This window comes from Liolophura sinensis, chromosome 1 (genome assembly GCF_032854445.1).
Source record: "Liolophura sinensis isolate JHLJ2023 chromosome 1, CUHK_Ljap_v2, whole genome shotgun sequence".
Lineage (NCBI taxonomy): Eukaryota > Metazoa > Mollusca > Polyplacophora > Chitonida > Chitonidae > Liolophura > Liolophura sinensis.
Window position 1 is genome coordinate 33,874,887 of NC_088295.1, and position 21,063 is coordinate 33,895,949.

At 39.0% G+C, this 21,063-nt stretch overlaps 2 protein-coding genes across 4 annotated transcripts; both read left to right on the plus strand.

Moving 5' to 3' along the window:
* Positions 1–249: 249 nt before the first annotated feature.
* Positions 250–9,459, plus strand: LOC135479249 (histone acetyltransferase KAT8-like). Its single transcript, XM_064759062.1, has 10 exons — positions 250–443; positions 1,861–1,932; positions 2,909–3,090; positions 3,484–3,537; positions 4,255–4,419; positions 4,794–4,883; positions 5,453–5,593; positions 6,201–6,294; positions 7,184–7,334; positions 7,895–9,459. Exons 1-10 carry the CDS (start codon positions 338–340, stop codon positions 8,115–8,117), a joined length of 1,278 nt encoding a protein of 425 aa, XP_064615132.1. The 5' UTR covers positions 250–337; the 3' UTR covers positions 8,118–9,459.
* Positions 9,460–11,300: 1,841 nt separating this feature from the next.
* LOC135482292 (methylthioribose kinase-like) lies at positions 11,301–20,514 on the plus strand. Of its 3 annotated transcripts, XM_064762205.1 has the most exons (8): positions 11,301–11,511; positions 12,134–12,259; positions 13,937–14,066; positions 15,301–15,472; positions 15,897–16,134; positions 18,496–18,658; positions 19,492–19,603; positions 19,930–20,514. In XM_064762205.1, exons 1-8 carry the CDS (start codon positions 11,422–11,424, stop codon positions 20,048–20,050), a joined length of 1,152 nt encoding a protein of 383 aa, XP_064618275.1. In that variant the 5' UTR covers positions 11,301–11,421; the 3' UTR covers positions 20,051–20,514. The 3 variants fall into 3 exon arrangements, with proteins under 3 accessions (XP_064618275.1, XP_064618273.1, XP_064618274.1); XM_064762203.1 differs by having other exon boundaries at positions 19,492–20,056; XM_064762204.1 differs by lacking the exon at positions 12,134–12,259 and having other exon boundaries at positions 19,492–20,056.
* The last annotated feature ends 549 nt before the right edge of the window (positions 20,515–21,063 follow it).

The following is a 21,063-nucleotide window of genomic DNA, read 5'->3' on the forward strand; positions in this document are numbered from 1 at the left end:
TTGACACTAAAGTGAATTTCATAGTTCTACATTTATAAAATCCGGCAACTTTGGCTTAATAGTAAATCACAAACACAAATGCAGTTAAAACATGATGTATTGAAGTTACTGTAACTTTGTTATCATATATATGACAATAAGAGTTGAGATACAATTTTTATTTTATATTTTCAAATGTACTTGAATATGACATTTTAGTGTGTTTTCGTTTCAGACCGTAGTCCAAATTTTAAACCAACCACAGAAAATGGCGGAAACAGACAAAAAGAGTGGATTTCAACAACATATTCGAGCTTCAGCCGGCCAGACTAATCCAAATTCCTCTTTACCAACGGATATGGAACAAGATAAAGATGGAGATAAAGCTAACTTGACCGATGGTGGCGATTCAATTCCAGGAATTGGAGATCATTATTTGGTTCGGAGGTCAGATAATTCATGGCGTAAGTTACAACAACAACACACGGATTGCGCCAGGTTGCAGTAAACTTGCAGTATATAGATCAGATTCTCCGCTGTAAGTGGCACTGTCATGTATGGTTAAGGCCTACAATGGCAGAAAAATAAGTTCAAGACGAAGGGTAGGGGAGTTTGGTTCAAAACAGTAAGCATTAGTGTGAGATTGCTCTGACGTTAGGTTCCTTGTTGACGCTCAAAGGAAATGGCTGCACTAACAGCCTGTACATATCTGGCAAGGGCAGGCAACTGCATCAGGTTTTTTAACTGGACTGCACTCTGAAGTTGGTTTGAGGCCATCCTTGGCCGAACAAAATTTTGCCAAACCCAACATCAGACCAATCTCAGACTATTAAGCATGGGATCGGTCATGAGTCACCAATTAAATGCCCTTTCATACATGTGCGGCTGCCTTGCCAGAAATCATCACTGGCTGCAGTCATGACCATGTAATTTAGCCGAAACCTCCCTGGATGTACTTACGTAACGCCTAGCTTCTGTGAAACCTAGATCCACAAGGAAAATTTCACTAAGCAGTTGGAACTGCAGTTATCCGAGCCAGTATTGTCTTTGTAAAGAGAATGTTGGCAGGGATAAAATTTTAGTGGCCCATCATCCTGACAGCAGTTTGAATTCCAGACATGGCGGACGTTAGTACGACTGGTTCAGTTCAAATGTTTAAACGGCTGGGTTTACTGTTTAAAGACGGTTTATCGATGCTGGCTTTGACATATTTACATTTCCAGTGTTTTAGGAAATCGGTGCATACTAAATATAAGGTAGGGTTTGAGCTATTATTTAAGTGAAATTTTCCTTGTGGATCTCAGTTAAACAGATGCTGTGCATTGCGTAAGTACATCCAGCTAGCCTTGAGCTAGACTTAGCTGTGACCTGAGTGTTACACTCTTTTGAATTACAATGTGGAGTGAGATAGTCATAGTCTCAAAGGAGGATATAATTCTGTTGATTTCTTCAAATAAGCCAAGTCTGACAAGTTGGGTGACACAAGGTGAGGGCTCTTGCATTCATTCATTCATTCGCATTGTAACTCAAATAAACAGCAGGATTTTATGGCTGTTACTAAACTGAATATACATTTGTCAGCTCAACAGTGTTTTTAGCAGCATCAATAAAATGAAGTCTTTTATCTGCATTAGGTTTCGACCTTATCTTGCAAGACTCCTGAAATGTTGATTAAGCTTATAAATGCCATGCCTTCTGCCTTTTTTCGAGGGGTCGGTTAAAGTTATCCTCAACAAATATACCTTTAAATGATATGTATTACTAGGCAGGTACAATATAGGAAGCGGTGTAGTACAACCTCACTTCCGAGTATTGAAAATTACGGAAAACAAGTTGTGAAGCACATCCTTTCAGTGTATGTTTTGTTCTTTGCTCTGACAGATGCAGCAGAAATCATTCAGATCAGAAGTACTGAGGCAGGAAAACCTGAATTCTATGTTCACTATGAAGGATGTAAGTACATCAAAAAATCTGTTAAATGAAAATACATCCGCCTTACACTTAGCTGCTTTACGTTAACTTAATTGGTGAATACATTGTTACAGTAAATAGGTATTGTTACGCACGAAGAGATTTCAAAGGACCTAGAATAATATAGGCTGTAAAACAGAAAGATGGTCTTACAGGTCTTTATACTGCAAAAAGGAAGTCAACATTTGAGATCTTTAACCTGTGTTTCAATTCACATGTAACCCCATATGTAGTTTTCCTTGTTTAGGACAAGGTCTGCTTTCTTACAAACAGTGTAATTGTTACTTTTTATATATATTTTTTCAACCATTGAAATTTGAAACAGATAAATTACAAATATGTGGATTTCAAGTGGATGACAATTTAATAGTTTGTGTCTTTTAGATCTTCAGTAGTCTGTCGCAAGAAGAAGTCTTCATTTGAATTAAACAACACATACATGCACCTGGCGTGATGGAAAATCAGCATTTGCAGTCATGTTGTGTTGTCCCACTCAATTTGGTGGACTATTTTATTTATAGAACATTTGGTCTTCCTGGGTATATAGCATAATACATTGAGAAAATACAGAAAACTCCCATTTACCTTAATTGACCTAAAATTTTACCCACAAAATGAATTTTTAGAGGCTAGTAAATGTCACAAAATATTGATTTTAGTGCTGAAACTTAAATTTTTTAGTACGACATAATCTTACCCTCCAAACAAACTTTTAAGCACCTTTCTACAATCAGCAGAACTCTTACAATCAAGAAAAAGGAGCAGAAATGAGAATATGTTAATCATGGACAAAATTTATGGTCATTTAGTGTAATCTGATTGTTAAGAATTTTGAATACAAAGAAATGCTGCAATAAAAGAGCAGAACAGCTAGGTGTGATTGTAGGTTTCCTTTTCAAATATTGTGAATATACTAATAGAATAAGATGATATTGTATCTGGCATCTTATTCCACCAGTTAATCGTCGTCTGGATGAATGGGTAGAACAGGACAGATTTGATCTACCCAATAAACTTGAAGACCCACAGAAAGCAATGAAGGACTTGTCCATAACACTGACAGATTTAAGTGACGGAACAGATAGGAAAATTACACGAAACCAGAAGAGAAAACATGATGAAATCAACCATGTTCAAAAGGTATGAAGATACTCCAGAATTGGTCCAGTGGGATTATGGAAATGAAAGCATGCTTTCTTCCTCTCCGCCCTTACTTGGGAAGATCTGGCAGCAACCTGTGGGTGGTCATGAATTTCAGCTGGCGTCCACGCAGTTTCCTCCCTTCTCGCCGCTGGCCGCCATCACAAGTGAAATATTCTTGAATACGGAATTAAACACCAATCAAATAAATAAATAAATAAATTCCACACAAACCTCAAAACACCTTTCTAATGTCAACAGAGCTCACAGCATCGAGGAAAATGAGTACCATTGTCGTGGACATTTTAGTGCAAATGTAGCACTTATACTTAGATCAGATCTTTTATGCAGTCATGTGTGTTGTCGTTAACATGTTTGTTTTCTGTATTTCAGACCTATGCTGAAATGGATCCCACAACAGCTGCCTTGGAAAAGGAGCATGAAGCAGTAAGTCATAAATACCTTAGAAAGTTACATGTATGTCTATTCCTGTTTCTCAACAGTTCATCTTCATTATATTTGATCTGTTGTTGCTTCTGGTGTTATGTTTCATTTTCATCTCTTGGCCTGAATGGTGAATGGGCATTATTATGGTGATTTATGTTTATCCGCATGACATTTCCACAGTATTAACCCCACAATGAAGTTTTGCAGAATCATTAACTTGAAATCAGTGTTTATCATGCATCATGAACTTAAACTTAATAGGTACATGTCTTCACCATTTACCAACTAACTCACCTAGTGTACTTCAGTGTACATGATGTACACACGATGTCATGTATTCATTATAGTGGCCCTTCCTGGTTTCCTCCCACCATAAATACTGGCAGCCAATGTATAAGTGAAATGTCTCTGAGCACTGTGAAACATCAATCATATAAATAAATATTCTTATAAGTTTGGAAGTCAGTACTCAGAGATTGGGTCCTCACCAAAATTATGGTCATTTTTGTACTTTGTCAGTTTTTCTGGTTTGTCATACTGAATTGAAATTTAGTATGTGGCTTCACCAAGGCCCTTTTGTTCATGTTCACCAAAATAGTGGTTTTTGTTCTGTTGTGCTGTTGTGCTGCTCAAACCTGAAATGGACCTGTATAGGCTGCATAGTAATTCCACAATTCCTGTTGAACTGTGGTAAATGTATTAAATTTCTCTTTTCAGATAACAAAAGTGAAGTACATTGACAAGGTACAGATTGGCAGGTATGAGATAGATGCCTGGTATTTCTCGCCTTACCCAGAGGAATATGGGAAGCAGTCTAAACTGTGGATCTGTGAATACTGTCTGAAGTATATGAGGCTGGAGAAGTCATATCGCTATCATCAGGTAGGACAGCTCCCAATTCTCATTCAATGTGCGTGGGTGGAAAAAATTAGCCAGTATATCAAAGTTCACGTTTATTTACTATATGAGTGGTATGATATTTCTTTCATCTAGTGAGTGTCATTTTCATGGTTGAGTGAAACAGAGGGAGGGAGAGCCTGTGGAAACCTGTTATATTTTGCCAGGCATTGAGATTTAGTGTAGCGCTATTCATTTGTCAGTCTGCCTGGCCCTCAGCCAGAGTTGTAAATACATGAACATATAACTGTTTTGTTTGAAAATCGTAATATTTTCTGAGTAAAACATTAAATGGTTTAGATTTGTTGCATGTATTCTGTCTTGATATTGATCCGAGCTTCTGTTTACTTTGTTAACAGAGTCAGTGTTTTTGGCGCCACCCACCTGGCAAGGAGATATACAGAAAAGGAACAATATCAGTATTTGAAGTGGATGGTAAAGATGCAAAGGTCAGAGTTATATATTTCATGCAGTAGAAGTCAACCTGTTTTTTTAATGCTAAAATTGCAACAGTATTTTGTAACTTTAAAGGGAGTTGTACATTATGAAAAAAATTTTAATAGTAGTTTTATCAAATTTGCTCATTACTAAATATGTTGGTAAACCGTATTGGTCAGTGCATTCATGATAGCGTTTCAAATGAAAAATACTGTAGGCAAACAGACAAACAATGTGACATGTTTCATTGAATTGACTGATAGGTCTGTTGGCAAGTTGTAGATGGTTGTGGATTTCTCCTGGGCTCTGGAAGGAGATTATTCTTGAGCATGACATAAAACACCAAATAAATACATAAATACATTCATTGATAAGCAGTGCTTTGGTGTGGATAATTTGATAAAAGTTAGGAGGGAAGAGCAGTGTTGGTCAACGTGATGGTAAGGGGCATAATCATGTAAGAGACATCAAATTGTTGATGACTTTTATTTGTAATGTTGCCAAGAAACAAAATTGATAGTTTAAACTGGCCAGTCATATGTGACATCTCTTCTGTACTGTTTTTGGTTTGTCCCCACAGATATACTGTCAGAACTTGTGTCTACTGGCCAAACTGTTTCTGGACCACAAAACCTTGTATTTCGATGTGGAGCCCTTCCTGTTCTACATCCTCACAGAAGTAGACAGACAAGGGTGCCACCTGGTTGGCTACTTCTCCAAGGTCAGTGAATGTACATCCATTAAATTTTTACAAACTACTCAGGTTGTACTGGATGCATTGTGAGCTCTAACCTAAATATATGAGGTGGGTTGCTCAATTCTAGCTGTTGATAATGTCAAATGTTTCTGATTCTTGGCATGGAATGACAGGTTGTTTTGAAGTTGCCAAAATAGTGAATATACCATTTTCCCAGAAGAGTTGAAATATTTTGAAGTACACAATGTTGAACAGGAGAATATTGTTGCACCAAAATGGTGTTTAGACAGAAAAAGTATCATGACATGTGACAGTGTGTGTGTTGATATTTAGCTCTTCTGTGCATAGTTCAGATTTAAAAAGAACGGATTGAAGACTCGTCAAGAACAGTATTTAGGGATGTGAAATACTGTAAGATTTCTGTAAAATTATTATTTAGATACATTTCTTGCCATCTTGGAGGAAAGAAATTGTGTAGTTAAAAACTTTATTTCATCTTGAAAACAGTCTAAGATTCCTGAGTACATCGTTGAACACGAATTGAGTAAGTACTTTCATCTATGACAAATAACAGATTACTCAGATTTAAAAGCCAGAAAATCTCCAGTCATGAATTAATTTTGCCTTCCAGGAAAAGGAATCTCCAGATGGGAATAATGTGGCTTGTATCCTCACCTTACCACCATTCCAGAGGAAGGGCTATGGAAAGTTTCTTATTGCCTTCAGTAAGTTCATGTGTGTTTATCTCATTAAGCTATAACATTCATCAGTTCAAAGATCAAGTCAGGTCTGGTATCTTAAGCATGCCACTACTGTGAAACAGTATAATGATATTTCGTCGAGAGGATCATTTTTTTCACCAGCCCGAAAGGCAAGTGAAAATATTGATCTTTGAGACATTGATCTTCATTTATCGCAATGAAGAACATATGGGACAATATCTCTTGAATTCATACCAGTACTTCAGCCAACGCTTGCTGTGTTTTCTCTAACACTTGTCCACTGTGCAAAGTAAACGAACTGAAATCGACATCACGGCACATGGGATGAGAAGAACACCAGGCCCAACTGGGGACCTTGGTTGAGCTGAGACAAAATTACTTGCCTTCGGGGATCTGTTAGGTAGTAATTTTCAATTACATTTGTAAGGGTGTGTAATTGTTGGAAAAAGATGTTACAAGAAGTTACTTTCCATGTGTACTTTCCATCATTAGAACTCTTTTGAAAATGAAGGCAAGAAAAGTTGTTGACTTATACATTGTCGAGCAGCGTTATCAGCACATGCGTCCCCTATTCAATACATGCAGTAGGTATACAGAAAAGCTTTGCTATAGGCTGGCATGTGCCTTCCTGACTCCGAAGGTGTATCGAAAAGATATTCTTGCCTGTTGTGTGAATGTATAGTAGCTTATCCAAGTCGGATTGACCAATCTCAGACCTCAAATTTTCTCTGAATTGTGATAAGTGTCAGTAAACTCTGTTACAAAAAAACATGTTAAAGTATGCAAGTAATGTCAACAATTAAAGGAAACACTTCATCACTTGTTACAATGTAAGTGTCACCCCATTGGTTTATGCCTTTATTACTTATCAGCTGATTGGTTTGTTTTTCAGGTTATGAGTTGTCAAAGCTGGAGTCTACAGTAGGCTCACCAGAAAAGCCCTTGTCAGATCTGGGAAAACTCAGCTACAGGAGCTACTGGTCCTGGGTGCTGCTGGAAATATTACGAGACTTTCGTGGAACTTTGTCAATCAAGGATCTCAGGTATTTCTAGCTGCCTCTCACAAATAAACGGAAACGGGTCCTAAAGATCTACCAGTTTCTTGTGTCTTTCAGAGACAGGTCCAAACAGAATGGGAAATTGTGATACTTCACTCATTATTTGGAAAATGGAGGATGGATTTTCCTTATCGTACCCAAATTGGTGTAATAGTCTTTTGTCTGGGAAAATACGTTTGTAGGTTACTGTAAACTGGCCCTTTGCTGGCTCAGCCAACTAGTAGCTTCTGGCAGAAGGTCACTACACTCTTACCACTGAGGTTGAAGTTTGGAAACCTGCAGCTGGTTTATATGTGACTAAACTGAGAATGTTAGTGAACTTCTGGCTGAAAGTCACTAGACCATTACCACTGAGGTTGAAGGTTGCTTTGTTTGACTTCCTGTTGCTATGTTTGACTTCCTGATAGTATATTTGACTTCCTGTTGCTATGTTTGACTTCCTGATAGTATATTTGACTTCCTGCTATTATTTTTGACTTAATGTTGCCATGTTTCACTCACTGTTGTTATGTTTGACTTAATGTTGCTATGTTTGGTATTGGCAGCCAGATGACCAGCATTACCCAGAACGACATCATCAGCACCCTGCAGTCTCTGAACATGGTCAAGTACTGGAAGGGTCAGCATGTGGTGTGTGTCACCCCCAAACTGGTGGAGGAGCACATCAAGAGTGCCCAGTACAAGAGACCTGTCCTCACAGTGGATACCTCCTGTCTACGGTGGGAGCCGCCCAGGAAAATCCACATCACCAAAGCGGCCAAAAAGTGATGCGTTTATATGACAGATGTATGTTCCCATGTGTCCAGAATGTTACAAAATGCATGTTTGAGATCAGATGAGAAATGCACCTTTGGTGAGGTTGCCTTCAAAAGTAATAAGAATTGTCATACATGTGTTACCATCACAGTGAAAACCAATCTTGCCTGCGTTTCGTCCTATGGCTTTGAACAAGTTTTCAAAAGCTCAGTCAAGCGGAGTTATTTCCCTTGGTTTGTGCTCTCGTGACAGCCCGACCTTCTTGTCCATGTAGAAACAGGTCAGAGACAGAAAAACATTCTGGCAGGGAATTTGGGTTTACAGGTGCATAATTATATTCTCGTATGAAAGTGAAAAGGAAGGGACAAAGCTGTAAAAGGTACACAGGGCTTAGTCTTCAATTCAGAAGTTAAGTCATTGTACATCATGTCATATTTCTCACCCCTGAATGCAGCTATGAAGATGAGGTTTTCACTGAAATTTGACTCAAATTTGAAATTTGAGCTTTCCATCACGAGTACGCATTAATCTTTAGCTGCTGTTTTCTGAGTGCTGTACTTAAACACATTTTTTTGTTCAGTTCCAAACATTGTCCGAACCCTGTATGTACAGCTGCATTCCTTATTACTTAAAATATGACTGTGAGGCTAGATGCCTCTGAGGTCTCGCTGAATCCAGTGATGATGCTAACAGACATTTCACTCAAAATTCGGAAAATTTGGCAGTTATAAAGACTAGGTTGATGTTTTGGTTAGTCAATAAGTTTCTGCTCAGATGTTCTCCCTCAACAAATTGACATCACTCTTCTCTTTGCACATGACAGCAACTTAAAATCTCCTGGGGAATTTCATTCACATATCAATAAAAAAAACAGTTCTCTTTTTATCTGTATTCTTAGATAATTCCAACTAAATGCTAGTAGAGACAATCACACTGTGTTCCATATACTGGTAGGTGGCTAGGTGTTCATACAAAGGGAAAGCAGATGATAAGGCAAACTTACTGTTGTTTTCAATGCTTGGAGATTTTTACTCCTGGGATTTTCTCCCCCATGTAAGTTTATCAGGATTACTATATTGAGTCATAGTATGGGATTAACAGAAGTCTTCATGCTTGTCATGTTTGTATGATTTTATCATGAATAAAGTGTTGCCATTACAGCTCCACTTGCTTTGGTTTCTTGATTCAGTAATGTATGCTCTGCAAGATGTTCTAGGATACTTGTATATGTTCTAAGAGAGTCCATCATTTTGGTGTTTGTTGCAATAGTTACATATAGATTGTTTCTACAGTCTCTGGGGCAACACTACTGTTGCATACATGTAAATCATCACCTTGTTGAAATAAGGTCGCAAAAGCTGAAAATATTTTAAATAAAAAAATGGAAATTTACTTAATGGTTTTTAATATTTTTGATTATTAATTTCTTGCAGTTGGTTCATTACATAAGTACATGTTCATATTATGTAAACTGGTAGGTCACTTTCTTATGGGCAAATATTTTCTTGATGTTCATTTTATAAGGGACTCCCTAGGCCGAGAGAGTTGGCACGCCAATTACCCAGGAGTCTCTCACCAATGCAGTCGCTGTGTGTTCAAGTCCAGCCCATACTGGCTTTCTCTCCGGTCGTACGTGAGAAGGTCTGCCAGCAACCTGCAGATGCTTGTGGGTTTTCTCTGGGCTCTGCTGGGTTTTCCCCCACCATAATGTTGACATTTAGGACTTCACCTAACAGTGCTGCTTCCCCATGTGTTCAAATTTTGTACATGCAACTCCGCGTAAAGTACTAAACCTATTTCTATGAAACTAAGCATACATGTTCCCTATAATCTAAAGTTGTGCGTCCTTACGTTTACTTACAATCGGGTAATTATTTTCATAACTACTCCTGTTCAGGTACTTAGTACAGTAATGGATTCTCATGTATGCAGAGAGCCATTTTAGTTGTGGAAAACTCTTAGGCGCCCAGACTACGTGGAATGGTTTACCATGATAAAGATAAAAGTTTTCAAACAAATTTCTTCCATTCAGACCCAGAAGCTCCCAGAAAGCGTCATTTTGTTGTGTTTCAAAAAATTTCTTTATGAACACTGTCACAATGTCACGTTTAAAGTTTGGAGTCCGAACCTTCAGCTTTTTTTCTGGATATGGCCCTGGCACTAAGAACACATTAAAGGAAATGACAGGACATCGTGCCAGGGCCCTGTTTGACAAAGATGTCCTACATTTATCATAGTCGCATATATAGGACAATGGTACGGTAAGTGTCGAACAAAATATCGAACAATCAATGTACGATAAAAAATGTTGTACGCCGCTTTGTGAAACTTGGCCCAGTAGTGCAATCAATGCACACCAGGAATGACCCCCGAAACAATCTATTTGAAGCCAAACTACATGTAGGCCTAAGCAACGCAACGTCCTGTCATTTCTTTTGAGGTTTTCTTAAGTTTCTTTCTTGTATTTTTGGAAATGTTGAAGGATGGCTTCTTCCATCCATAAAAATGTGTTTATACGGCGTAAAAATTCAATGAGGTAAACAGCGTGTATATAAATCTATGAGAGTGTTTATATTGTCAAAAAATTCAATGAGGTAAACAGCGTGTATATAAATCTATGAGAGTGTTTATATTGTCACCTAGTGATCTACACATTTTTGCTAAGCAAATCTTTGAAATGACTGCCACACAAGGTCAATGGATTAGATGTGAAAACGTGGCGGTATCCTATCGGTTTGCAATATCAACATGAGAAGCCTCGTGGCATGAAGCCCCTATCAGGAGTGGACTATTTACTTACTGCCTCGATCAGTAAAGTTTCGTGAAAACGTAGATAATTTGCACACCTGTGCGTTCCTGGGGATAACCCTTGTTAGCGTTTACCATCTTATACTACACTACCAGATCGGTCGATAGATGATTTTACAGATAGTGTCCCGTTTCACAGTCCTATGCTATATTACTGTGATTTATAGTTCTGACTTATTATCTGTTTAATAGAAATACCAAAAAAAGGACTACAAACCGTCGTGTATTAGCTCGCCTTGTCACACATTAAAACACGAGTCTTGACAGCGCATGGTTTTATCACTTCACACATTACAGGTTATGACCTACATACAGCTATACAGCTTAGCCTTCGGGCGTGAAAGCTGATGCGTGTGTGCCATGACTCGGCAAAGCGCATATACATAGGGCCTTGCAGCTGAACCCCTTGTGATTACCTGCTGACCTGCAAGTCCTATATCACTCAAAAATTCAATCACTTGTCACTTGGACAGGTTTTATATTTTATATACGGACTGTGTATTCTGAGATGGCACCAACTAGCGACCCGAGGACATTCCTAAGCCTGGTCAGTTCTCTCATTGTCAAGCATACGGACAAGGCCAGACTGGACACTGAGGTACGTTGGTCTGCCGGAATTTTGATAACCTATCCTCTGTATGGGGTTCCCTCCGTAAATCATACATAACCACGAGGGAGGTGTCACTACACTAGAATAAATGGGAAATAGGTCACACATGTGTAGCCCACAACGACACCAATTTTACTTTGATCATGCTACATTGTCAATGAGATCACTTTGTAAGTAGCCTATATAATCTTCATTACATTCCAAAGGACATGCACACAGGTCAAAACGATCTTATTAGCCTCATCCGCAATACAAGTAATTAAATAAATAATAGAAGAGAATTACGCTTGTTTTTGTTCAAAATCTATGCGTCGAAACAGACATTCGTATATAGGCCTACAAGACGTCAATCAGAATGGCTGTTCTAAGTCAATGGCAAGGCCAATTCCCAAATCGACGTTTTCGCCAACAACTAAGAAAGTATATAATGTACGAAATTAAGATGGAATCATACAAACAGAAGCAGTCTACAATTTCCAGTGATAAGACGTGAGAAATGAATGAATCAGTATTCAGTATCGCATATCATGCTATGTCATTCTATGTGTAGAAGTTGTTCAAAATACATACTATTGCTGCGTGTTGAGATATGTTTATATATTTACTTCAGCAATGGAAAGAGGAGAATATGAAGATGGTGGAAGTAGGTGACGGTAACCTGAACACAATTTTGAAAATCTCACTGAAAGATGATTCTCAAACTGTTATCATCAAACATTCTCCACCGTACATCAAGGTAACATTATAAGAAACCATCAGTACAAAGGAACTTCTGCATCATAGAGTTATACATTCAAAGGCAAAGAAAAGAAGGTGAAGTATATGTCAGATTGAGGACCATTAAACACTGTCCCCAACATTAGTTGGATTTATTAATTTATTTTTTTTTAGAATTATACGAACATAGAAGAGTACATTTGAAACTTTGTACACTATGCTATAGCCTTTACTTACAACATTGGGACTATCAGGCTTTCGCCACTTAGCCCAGATACACTGTTATATTTTATCACTCAAAATGCATATACGCACAGATCTGGGAATATTTTCGCCGAATTGACCCCGAAATGAACTGTTTCAATCCAAAAATATAGATGTGACATCACTGAAACACTCTGGCTAACTACAGACCATCCTAGAATATGATGTTTAAAAAAAAAACAAAAAAAAAAAACATTTCATCTGGATGGACAAGATCGAAAAAAATAAATCAAACTATTTTCGTGGACAGTATTCAATTATCTTTCATTTTATGTAAACTTCAGTTTAATGGTCTGTTGCCTTGAAATTGGACCAAATGCATGGTTCCTCACTGTCTTGGTTGGCTCTCAAAATAATATATACATTTTTGTTTATTTATTATATTTGTGATTTACGTCATGTTCAAGAATTCTGTACGACGACACTACTGCATGAAGGGAACTGGAGTAAACCATCTCCCTTGATCAGGTTACTTAAACATTTCTAACGTCCGATCAAAGGAGAGGTGAAAAGAAGGTGAAGTATATTCGAGCCCTCGATCTCATCGGTGGTATAGGGTCCTGTCAACTGCACGGGGGTACAATGTATATACTATGAGACGTTATATACTGAGCCGTGTGCTAGTGAGTTTTACCGAGCAAGCGATGCTTGCTCGGTAAAACAAAGGCATATGTCATACGTCATATGCAAAAAAACAAAGGCATATGTCATACACGAGGATTATAGTTGTATGTACGTCAGCACAAAACCGTCAAAATTAACTAATCAACTAATTTACATGTGTGGGTACCTATTTTGTTCGTACAATATAATTTCATTTTACTTTTTGGTGTGTTTTCTACATATATATGCCTGTATTTGATAATGATAATCAAACAGTTCATCAAAAAACTGAGTCAAACACATATTATGGGTGAAACATATTTATGTAAAGCAAATTATTTTTCACATTGGTGCAGAAAAATATAGGAAATTATTTTTCCTTCAGAAAATATTTGAACTGCATGTCTGAAGAAAATATTAATCAATCACTCAGTCAGGCCTTTGTCTTTAATGTCTTTACTTACACAGTTTCAAAGAATAATTGTTGTTATTAAATGTGTGGCGGTTGTTCAGCATTCCCACCACTCATAAAACTGGTCAAGGATATGTAAGTGAAATATTCATGAGCAAGGTGCTAAGAACAAGTCGAGTGAATATATATAAACGCAGGAACACCTAAAATTTCAGACAAAAAGGGTGATATAAAATAATCTGACAGAGCATATTTCATGACACTTGTAAGAGTTACCCTGTGTATCAAGATGGTACCTTTATCCTTTGAGAATTTTTTTTATTCATGTTTCAATTCAGAGTCTTTATGTTATCATTTATTGTCATGTGTCATATATTGCTCTACTCATGCACACTATTATTTCCTGTTCTGAGGTAGGTTCTAGGCCCGGATTATCCTCTCTCCGTGGAAAGATTACGCATGGAATACAAGGCACTTACCAGGTTTAATAAACTGGCCGTTGGATGGGTACCCGAAGTCTACTTTTTTGATGAGGAACATAGTATCAGTATGGACCGTTTGCTTATTTGTCTCATTTTCTCGACCTATAAGCATATTTTAAAAATACGTACTCACTTTACATATATTGATAAATATATACATTGTGGGACCTTGGTGATTATAACTGAGCTCTCGATGAAGCTCACGTGGGGTCGCTCGCGCATTCTTATTTACATTCATTGAAGACCGCTTGTTTTCCACCAGTATGGTGTGGACGATGGTGAGTCGCATGGAGAAAAAGTTCGTCAGTAACTTGCCAAAGGTCGATCGTTAACCATTTCGCATTCTGGTTTCCTCCAGCTATAACACTGATCGCCATAGTACAAGAGAAAATTCTTCATCTTGGCGTTAAACAACAAATAAATATATAAATAATAAATAAATAAATAAAAGAAAAAAAAGAGTTACAGCCTGTTCCTAACGTTGCATGCTAACATAGTGGAATTCATGGAACATTTGTGTGGCCGGCAAGATGATACATACAGAAAATAAAATTCTTTATCGTCTTAACTTTGTCATTCTGAAAAAAAAAGTTGAAAGTAGTTTAAAAAAAAAACGAAAAAAAATGAAGAAAGGGTGTGTAATGGATATGCATGTATGCATGCTCCAGGTTTTACGTTGTACGTGGGAATTTTTCAGTCAAATGACGACGAGTTATTATTTATTATTTGATTGGTGTTTTACGCCGTACTCAATAATATTTCACTTATACGACGGCGGCCGACATTATGGTGGGAGGAAATCGGACCGATTCCGGGGTAACCCACATCGACGGGTAGTTATTAGGTGCGTGTACATACACTCTGCCTTCTTGTGGCATGGCAAGTCCATGTATTATACCGCCAAAGTGCTACCGACCCTGAATTATCATGCCGTAGACACCAGGCATGACACCCCACCGTCACATTATACTGACATGCTCCGGACAAACCCGTCCTGTTTCCTTGCTCTAGCCTCTCTGTGTTAAAGGCCAAATGAGGATGCAACAAATACCATTTTTAAAGTGTTTGGAGTACGACGTGTAATCGATATGAAGACAATTCATTTCTTCTCATGAGCAGCCTTCGTTTGATCTCATAGTTCGGAGTTTACTCCTGCCCATACACTTGATATACATACGATTGCTTGACTGGAAATTCCATCTTACAGGGCGCCATTGATAAATGTCTTTCCCTGTCCATACAGAATAATATGGAAAACTAATCAGATAATGTTGTTAATGTCTTGTTGTTTTCCCACAGTGTGTATGGAGTATTTAGAGGGATTCAGTGTTCTGAAGAAGACTATCATAAGAGGAGAATTCCACCCGGATGTGGCCCGTCACTTAGGTATCTTCATGGCGGCAATCCATGGTGCTACTCACAGTGCTAAACTCACTCAGAACGACCTGCAGAAGTTGAGCCAGGAATTCCAGTATGTTACATTGACAATGAATCCTATATTGAGAAAGTTTGTAACTTGCCAGTGGCTTATGATTTACCGCTTTCCTGCCATAGAACTATCATATGTGGAAAAATTGTTCATTATGGCCTCAAAACAACAATAAAAAGTAATAATAAAAAAATAATGTAAATAAGTAGAAAGTGGGAGTAAGAAAAAATGATATAAATAGATAGGATGTGAGAGTATGGTCAATGTGAAAATATAATCCCCGAATGAATCAGTGAACACTACAACTGATGCTTACATTGGCTAACCTCAACGTTTTTTTCGTTCGTCTTTTTCATAATTCGTTTAAGGACAAATGGCATTGAGCAGAATCATCTTTATCAGCAATGACTCTGTCAGTACATCAGACAGGTTAAATCTGACAGTTGTGGCAATTATTGATTTCCAGGAACCCTGGACCCGTGAAACTTACGGAGCAGTTTGTCTTTACCCGACCATTCACTGCAGACGATGACACTAATGTTAATCCTGACATCATTAAACCTCATCTACCTTTGGTGTATGACAATCCCAACATACTGGCAGCCGCTAGAGAGATGAAGTCGTTATTCTTGGAGAAGAAGGAATGTCTGGTGCATGGTGACCTCCATACGGGTTCTGTCATGGTCAACCAGTCACTGGCAAAGGTATCCACTCATTTCCATCGTTGGCATGGTGACCTCCATACGGGTTCTGTCATGGCCAACCAGTCTCTGGCAAGGGTCTCCATTCATTTCCCTCGTTGGCATGGTGACCTCCATACAGGTTCTGTCATGGCCAACCAGTCTCTGGCAAGGGTCTCCATTCATTTCCATCGTTGGCATGGTGACCTCCATACGGGTTCTGTCATGGCCAACCAGTCTCTGGCAAAAGTATCCACTCATTTCCCTCGTTGGCATGGTGACCTCCATACGGGTTCTGTCATGTTCAACCAGTCACTGGCAAAGATCTCCACTCATTTCCCTCGTTGGCATGGTGACCTCCATACGGGTTCTGTCATGTTCAACCAGTCACTGGCAAAGGTATCCACTCATTTCCCTCGTTGGCATGGTGACCTCCATACGGGTTCTGTCATGTTCAACCAGTCACTGGCAAAGGTATCCGCTCATTTCCCTCGTTGGCATGGTGACCTCCATACGGGTTCTGTCGTGTTCGACCAGTCACTGGCAAAGGTATCCACTCATTTCCCTCGTTGGAATGGTGATCTCCATCCGGGTTCTGTCATGGTCAACCAGTCACTGGCAAAGGTGTCCACTCATTTCCAGCATTGGCGCCATATTATATTACGGAACGGTAACCATTAAGTAATTCTAGATGTAAATAATAAGTTCTATTTTTAATAAGAACCCCTAATTCCAACCTCAGTAAGCCTTATCTCATTAACTACAACTGTACTTTTCATCACAATGTCTTTTAGTTTTGTGGACCGTCGAAGTGTACGGTATATAGACTCTGAAATGTGTCATGGACAAGGAAGCTTAACTGTCACTTCACCATACACAGTCAAAGTCAAAGTTTATTCTGTATGCGGCATGCACAGTGCATACTCAGGTGACATGCTGCAAAATAAGTAAAGACAGCAAAGAGAGTAAAACCACAGCAGCGATAAAAATATGACAGCTGACAAACCAGTACACGCAACCGATGAAATTAGGCCCTTGTCAGTTTAACTCAGATAAGCTTTTATTCTAACTGTTCCTGTAAATGTTTAAATAATATCAAATTATACACCATCTAGAACCATAACCTAAGCAGAATTAGACTCATGAAACTTCATTTCTGTGAATTATTGGTGTGTTGTTTTTAACTCTGCATGTCAAATTTGGCACACGAAGCTTATAGCCTTAAGGAGTATATTATCTTAATTCAACGTCGTCAAAATCCGCAAGACAATCAGTTTTAGTGATATTCTTTAATATAGCATATATTCCACAATATATACCACACAGGCATGAATGCTCAGAGGCAAATTCACAAGAGGGAAAATCCACAGTATAACTGAGTGTATGACGAAATATACACAAAATTCCACAGACAGGGTCCGTGTACTAATAGGCACTGTGTATACAGGAGCACAAATTAAACATACAAGTTCAGACTGAACTAGTGCTCGGTGGAGATAGGATATAGCAACGCCAGAGGCTATAAAGGACACCAAAATTCAGTACAAAAGGCCTACTAAAAATACACAGCGAAAGCATCCAAAACTCTCAATAATTCTCCGTTCTCTCCGTTCTCCCCATTTGACCTGCTTTCATAGGTCTTATATAGCCTGGTGGAATTGTCTAGAATAGGAAAATTCCTGAACACTTGATGTAAACAAACAGGCACTGAACAAGCGCATTCTGGAATATTCTAAGGTAGAGGCAGACAGCAGGCGCTGAACTCATCGTATGTAAACAGTGGCAAGCTAAATTTAGAAACTGACGGCAGTCGTGCACATAACACCTACAATTATGTTTTTCTAAAACCAAAACTTGGGAAGTTGCTTTAAATAGACGGCATAGTTACGCCAGAAATTTGTCAGTCTCACAAATATGGCGGGTAGGCCTACGATTTTGTACAACTGTGCTGGTACCTTGACTGAAAGCCGCAGTGGAAACAGTGTGGCTGGATTTTTGCAGACGACCCCAATGACGTCACAGAAAGAGTGACACTTTAAAGAAATGAACCGACAAGGGCCGTAGCATAATGGCATTTAATATAGCCGTGGATGAAGCTGAACTTTCAGCGATATAAATCTTGTTCAATTCTACTCTCGTAGAATTATACAATTCGTACTCTCGATAGCTGTATAGTCATACAGCTATCATACACCTCAAAATTCTTATCATTCAAAGTGTTTAATCCCGCATTGATTTACTTATCACACTCATTAAACAGACTCTACAGAACGGTATTTTTCATCTTTTAATCCCGCATTGATTTACTTATCACACTCATTAAACTGACTCTACAGAACGGTATTTTTCATCTTCATCCATTTAATGTGTGTAGCCTTATTTCAGGTGATCGACGCCGAATTCGCTTATGTAGGCCCGGCAGCCTTTGACGTAGGATCGCTGGTAGCTCACTATTTGATGGCGTATTTTTGTCATATGTCCATAGCGGACAATCACGATGTACACAGAGCTTTTGCACAGACTATGGCTGACGCGTGTCGGCATACAGGTAAGATGTCATGCTGGTGACGAACATCGTCACAACACTTCGTCTACTTTCCAGCACTCAAGTGGCATAAATTAAATGATTTTGAATGTCATACAGTGCCATTTTTAGACTCACAATAGATTGTGCCGTCTGGTGAACCAGGTCAGGTTGTGTCCGTTTTTGGTCGACATCAGATTTTCCCATCTTCTGATCTTCATCTGATTTTGCCATCTGTTGAACGACATCAGACTGTGCCATCTGCGTGGTGAACAGCATCAGATTGTGTCATCTGCATGGTGAGCAACATCAGGTTGTGTCATTTGCATGTTGAGCGACATTTGATTGTGCCATCTGCATAGTGAGCGATATCAAATTGTGCCATCTGCATGGATGTGAGTGACATCAGATTTTGCCATCTGGTAAATTAGCGACACCAGGTTTTCACATCTTCTGATGGACGTCAAATTGTGCAACGTGCTGATCGGCGTCAGGCTGTGTCATTCTGACAAGGCCGATTGTTAGTGTGTAAGCTGTTGTACTCGGCAAATAAATTTATACTGAATTCCTGGTGGTAACTGACAAATGACATTAGCTGGTACTGTCTCAAGAACGGCTTCTTGCAGACTTATGCCGTCTGATAAACAACATAAGTTGCTGCTATCTTAGGAAGGGTATAAACTAATGCCATCTGATAAACAACGTGAGCTGGTGTTATCTAGGAAGTACATAAGCTAGTGTCATCAGATAAACTGTATTAGCTGGTGCTATCTTATGAACGGCAAAAGCTCCACCATCCATACAATCTACATGATCTGAAAGCAAAGCTGAATTAACCTGTTTATCACTCTGGTTAGCTGATGCCTACTTTGAACATCTGGATGTGTTTACTGGGCAAACCAAAGCACAGTATCAGGAGACTTTCATGACTGAAGTGGCGGGTTTTGCAGGATGTGAGATCTTGCGCAGGTATTGTGGACATTCTTACTCTATTTATAAGTTTTATATTTCGCGGTTTCCTGAGAAGCCAAGATTTAGTGAGCAATCTCTGAAGATGCAATCTGTCTATGCTTTGGTTAAAAACGTTGTTCATGACTGGCAATGCTTGACGGAGTTGGTGCTAAAAAAACCTTGTGCAATATATCCGAATAGTTTTGTCATTATGTTGCTGTTAATCATCTGTGGTTATGCCTGGCTTTGGAATCTCTTCACAGAGTATAACGTATAACATTACTTGTCGCCCTTAAATTATCTCATGCAAATGGCTCAGCGTTTGCAATGTCTGCCTTTTCCAGAATCATCGGTGCCGGACAGATTGAGGATTTTAGAGCCTCTGGGGTCAGTCCACTGGCTATGGAAGACGCTTTCCAGGCTGGAGTCGGCTTCTGGAGGCTTACAAACGAATCCATTCTATAGACAAACTAACAGTTATTGCTCTCATGCTGGTGTAACTGATATTGCAACTGATTATGCGATCTAATCATGTTTCGTTCGGGTCAATATCGGATATGTCAGTATGAAATACAGCATGCTCTTCGAGACAAACAGTTTTTGAGAGTGTTTGAAAATTCTTATATTACATTAAAGATATAGATATATCAAAGCGATCTTCACTTCGAGAGATCTTGCGATTATCTGTGAGCACTTGAAACTTTTTTTGTCTCATAATGAAGGGGCCTCCGTGGCCGAAGGGGTTAGCACGCCATTGACCCGGGGGCCTCCCACCCATGCAGTCGTGTGAGTTCAAGTCCATTTTGTCCTGGCTGCCTGTCCGGCCGTACGTGGAAAGGTCTGTCGGCAATCTGCGGATGGTCGTGGGTTTCCTCCCACCATAATGCTGGTCGCTGTCGTATAGTGAAATATTCTTGAGTACATCGTGAAACACCTATCAAATAAATAAATAAACAAATAAATAAATCTGACATTGAAATAATGAAATTAAAGTGAACATATAGTCAGCCTTTAAAGCGGCTCTGTTCCGTGTTCAAAGGGCCGATGTTTCCTTTAGTTTTGCGCTCGATCAGAGCGCTGGACCTTCTGATTGATAACAGACCCTTTCAATCAGATTTTGGGAAGATATCTTCATAATAAATCTGACTTTACTCGATATTTTTCTTTAAGCAATGACTCTCCCGAGACGGCCAGCTCACCCTGACAAGTTACTGGAGTATCCTGCCCAACACGTACGCATTGTGACACGGGCAGCCGTTCTCATTTCCCTGCTCATAAATGTGAGGTTCAAACAGCATCAGGTTAAGACTTAAACTAACCGCAAGATCCAATTTATTGCATCGATAGCCGTCTACCCACTATAAGAAACCACACTGACAATCGCGAGCTCATAGCTTTTATGACGTGACAGGCAATTATCACGTAGCGCTTTCAGCGCTAGTGATTGGCCAAGTTCACAAGGGCTTCTATAACATGGC

Excerpts from the sequence above, each read along its gene's own strand:
- LOC135482292 (XM_064762203.1), top strand. The coding sequence starts at position 11,422 with ATGGCACCAACTAGCGACCCGAGGACATTCCTAAGCCTGGTCAGTTCT. Across the intron at positions 14,067-15,300 it reads TGATGAGGAACATAGTATCA|TGTGTATGGAGTATTTAGAG; the intron begins GTATGGACCGTT and ends GTTTTCCCACAG. Across the intron at positions 16,135-18,495 it reads TCAACCAGTCACTGGCAAAG|GTGATCGACGCCGAATTCGC; the intron begins GTATCCACTCAT and ends GCCTTATTTCAG.
- LOC135479249 (XM_064759062.1), top strand. The coding sequence starts at position 338 with ATGGAACAAGATAAAGATGGAGATAAAGCTAACTTGACCGATGGTGGC. Across the intron at positions 3,091-3,483 it reads AAATCAACCATGTTCAAAAG|ACCTATGCTGAAATGGATCC; the intron begins GTATGAAGATAC and ends TCTGTATTTCAG. Across the intron at positions 5,594-6,200 it reads TGGTTGGCTACTTCTCCAAG|GAAAAGGAATCTCCAGATGG; the intron begins GTCAGTGAATGT and ends TTTGCCTTCCAG.